General features: G+C 37.2%; 1 protein-coding gene across 1 annotated transcript; it reads right to left on the bottom strand.

Moving 5' to 3' along the window:
* Positions 1-350: 350 nt before the first annotated feature.
* Positions 351-3916, bottom strand: LOC145777742 (uncharacterized). Its single transcript, XM_082589187.1, has 4 exons — positions 3791-3916; positions 3037-3184; positions 1437-1485; positions 351-949 (listed from the first exon to the last, which is right to left on the bottom strand). Exons 1-4 carry the CDS (start codon positions 3895-3897, stop codon positions 930-932), a joined length of 324 nt encoding a protein of 107 aa, XP_082445313.1. The 5' UTR covers positions 3898-3916; the 3' UTR covers positions 351-929.
* Positions 3917-4352: the final 436 nt, after the last annotated feature.

The following is a 4352-nucleotide window of genomic DNA, read 5'->3' as shown; positions in this document are numbered from 1 at the left end:
CACAGTGAAATTTAAAGTATTATTGCATTCACCAGGTGTCGCTCAAGCTAAACATAAAGATCTACTGCAAGCAGGCCCGGATTTAGGGGGGGGCAGAGGGGGCAGTTGCCCCGGGCCCCCGACTTTTGAAGGGCCCCCCTATGTGGAAAAAAATGTGATTTTTTTTTCTTTTGGCCTTTAAAGTTTTTGCAAAATGCTGTGCAGTACTGGACTGATGCTACTGTAGACGTAGAGATGGTTTTTCGCGCCGTAGGCTTGAAAAAAATTTTTGCACGGGGGCCCCCCGATCTAAAACTGCCCCGGGCCCCCCATCAGCTAAATCCGGCCCTGACTGCAAGCTAAAATAATAATACCAGTCATGTTTTATTTTGCGTCCATTGCGACAACAACATACATGCACTGCGACGCAACAGACGACATACAGTACACTGCGATCACAGATGCGATACAACAGACAACAGGAAGCATCGGAGGGACATGTTTGTCTTCGAGTCATCTGCTCCCCTAAATTTGGTATGTCGAACTCACGTCCTTTCGAAATCATCTCAAAAGGATCATAAAAAAATCTATTCAAAAAGCAATTGCTATCAAAATTTGTGTTAAATTGTGAAACTGAAAGCTAAAACCTTCACTTTAGAGAGACGCGGTAACGGACAAAACTTGGGGGTGTTTGAAACAATTCGAAACCAGTTGCAATTGTCTTTGCTGTAAGCTATCACCAGTATGAGTTATTCCACATTGTGACATGGTTTCGAACAGTAGAGTTTACTTTCTAATTTAATTGATGTGTTTAGTGGTCTGTCTTGAGAAATAAAATGCTCGCAATCACATATTAACACAAGACAAAAATCTATTATGTTTTTTTACAATAATCTAACGCCGTAAAAATAGCCGCAATTCTCTGATATTTCCATCACAATAACTTTTCTTCAAGCCTGCAGCAAGTCATCTGTAAAGAAAGTGTAAATTAGTCATACAGCAATAATTAAATTAATTGCAGTTTATTGTTATGTCTTTTGATAAGGACATCTTGTGATGTTGAAAACGTTCGAGATTTAATTTGTTGCGTAGTTTTGTGTTTCTGTAAATGTGATAAACTTACATATGTTAACAACTTGATCACGTTGCTCGGCTTCGTATGTCTATGGTTCAACAAAACAAACTCTCTACCGAAGCTCTATCTTTTGATAAAGCATATAAGTATTAATATTGCAGTCGGTTTATTATTTATAACGTTGGTTAAAACCATAGCTTTGAAGCAAAAACAATCAATTGTGCTTCATATTTGCTTCATACTGTATTTGCATTGCATTCAATCACGCTGGCAACGACTTGAGTATGTTTAGCTAGGAACCTTACTTCCTTCAGTCTTTGAAAATGTATCAGTCTTTATAAAAAGCTTAGCTTGCCGCTACAAAATTAATGAAGAACTATACCTGAAGCAGCCTTCTGTGAAGGATATTTCTTTTGCCGTTTAAGTCTCATCTGAAAAAAAGAATTGATTTTAGTCTGTTACGTGTACAAACAGTTGTCATCTTGGCGTTGTTTAAAAAATACCGGTTAGTTATAGGGTCATGTCAAACCCATCTTGGCACTCAATGTGATCATACCCATAAAGACTTGGTCATTTAAAATATTAAAGAAATGGAACAAAAACATACAACTTTCTCGCGCTTTGAAACGCACATTAAAAAAGAAACCAAGATAAGATAACGTAAACACAAAATCACAAAAAACAAACAGAGATTATTCAACATTACCTCTAAACATTTATAATTGCATGTGAAACCGATAAGTGGTTTTCCATAACACATTAACCTCTATACCTATAACCAGGATTACCATGTCGTCCTTATTTCTGAGAAATGTCCTTATTTTCGATTTGAGACTTTATTTATTTTACTTTCAGCAACATCGCCAGTGTTGCAAATAATAGTTTTTTTTTTCATAATGCTAAAATGTCTTGTTGATCTTATCATGGCCCCCTCTGTAGTTCTCTATGATCTTATTAATTATATCAGTGGCTAACTTAAAGTAACCTCATTTGTTGATATCAGTTTATCCAAGACCAGTGGTTTCCAAACTTTTTTGGACTATAGCATATCAAAGAATTTGGGAATTTAACTCGGCACATTGACTTTTATGGCATGTGCATGCTTTAGGTCAGCGATTTTCAACCGCGGCCCGCAACCATTCTTCCTGCGGCCCCCATCAAAACTATTACTTGTGCTAGAAGAACTGCCCAAAATGGCGAGAATACATGGTTATCACAAAACTTTCCTGCAAGCAAAAAATATGCCTTAACATTTGTCCACACTGCGGATACAGAGCAATTAGCTGTGTTTGTCAGCCGCATGCTCATGAGCGGTGTCAAACCGGCGCCTTTTCGATTGCCGTTCCAGGGCTCTTACCAGTCGGATATGCAGCCGACGAGTTTCAGCTGAAACACGGCGATCAAAAGCTTTGCAAAGACTTTCAACTGAAGCTGCTAGATTTGTAGTCGGGTGTAAAGCTGACATAAGCATTCAAATGTGATCATCTATTACATTTTTTGAGTCGAGTCCCAGAGGAAAAGTATCTCAACGTGATAGGCAATGCCCTGAAAAATACCTTTGTTTAACATAACTTACATCCATAAGGCACTTATGGTTGCATTTAGACTCAACCGATTGACGAACCATCATTTTAACCAGCTTTTTAGGAGGCTACTGCATCTTTCAATAATATCCCTCGTTTTGGGAGACTTATTAAAAGTCAAATCCAGCATCAAGTTTTACATCAAAGTGAATTTCTTTTGTTGCGCCCTGAACCAAGTTTAGATTTTGAATTTGGCCCTCGTGCTGAAAAAGGTTGAGAACCACAGCTCTAAGTTATCCTTACATTGTGACAAACACCATGAAATCATATGTTTTCGGAGCCGTATCATGGGTTTCAGTACGTGAAAATGTTTCTCTGCAAAACTGCTCCAACCAAAATCTGGACAAATTTAGGCCTATACAAAATTAGATTATATTGTGTCTCAATCCAAGGCCTTACTTTGATTTTTTCCACTAAACGCCGAAATGCTTTCACATGAACAGAAGACCAATTTCTGCTTTGAGCAAAGGCTTCCAGCTTTGACGGATTAAATTCTTCATGTTTGGTTTGATATATATCCTGTTCATCTCCGTCAAAATTTGAATCTCTAAAAATCCCATAGAAGAGCTTACTTTTAATTTGACTTGTTTAGCAGCTTGTAGAAATGCGTTGTTATTACGTTATTCGTAAGGACATTTAGTCACTGCGTAATTCTGCTTTCAATGACGGGTCTGGTCTGGTTTTTTGGTTTGGAATTTTCCTAGCTCAGTTGAAATCTAATTTAATCAAAAAGCTTATTGATAGATTTGTGTATTTTTGCTTGTTCTGATAGACGTGGTTTAAATTTAGACCGGGCCATACCAAAACTTTCAAGCATCCATACGTACTGCAGAAGGTTTACCATAAAATTGTAGCTGCGCATTAACTACCATCCGTTGTCTAGCCAACTTTAAAAAAAACTACAATGGCCAAAAATCGCAGTGTTTGCAGATAGACACTAAGTGTAATCTACTATACTATAATCATAGCATCAAAGAAGTTCAGTTCAGTTGTTTTTATTTCTGACCATCATATCAAAAACAATACACGTCAACATAGAAAAGGTCGAGAAAAAGTTAGAAGCGACAAAACGCGAACGTTATTTGAGTTTCAGGTTAAAGTTATTTAATTCTGTAGCTATAACCGCTTTAAAATATTCAAGTCAGTTGCTTACGGTTGTCGAAGTTTTCCCGGTTTCCACCAGTTCATCCAGTGCGTGGCATCCGAAGACACTAGGCCCATCCCTATAAAGATCATACTTATCAAGAGGAGGGATTTCATGACAAATAAATTGTTCTTCTTTTATCTGTAAATAACTGCTGTAGAACAACAGCGTATTATGTTCTTTAAAAATGGTAAAACATTTTTGACAGATTGCATAAGTAGACAACCTTCCACATTACACAGACAAATTGAACTTCACTTGAAATAATAATTGTTTTTATCTACTGTTGTTATCAGCTTGCTTCAAACCCTAAAACTTTTTTCCGCGGGCTTTAAGTCATTGCATTTTTAATTTACCGTAAAATATTTATCTTTGTAGAAAACACTGTTTAAATGCTCAATCTGTGTGTAAAAAAACGCTAGCTTTAAAATCGAACAAAAATATCCATTTCAACCCCGCACGCTTCAAAAGACAATTTCCTACTTCAGAAACGCTCAGCTCATTTCAACTTCACAGATTTCCTGGTCATGGCCGCATGATCAGTAGCTAAGACGGGCAATGAAGAGCTTTT

The sequence above is a fragment of the Aplidium turbinatum genome, chromosome 9 (genome assembly GCF_918807975.1).
Source record: "Aplidium turbinatum chromosome 9, kaAplTurb1.1, whole genome shotgun sequence".
Taxonomy (NCBI): Eukaryota; Metazoa; Chordata; class Ascidiacea; order Aplousobranchia; family Polyclinidae; genus Aplidium; species Aplidium turbinatum.
The sequence above is the reverse complement of the archived record's forward strand: the minus strand, read 5'-3'. Positions and strand labels throughout refer to the sequence as shown.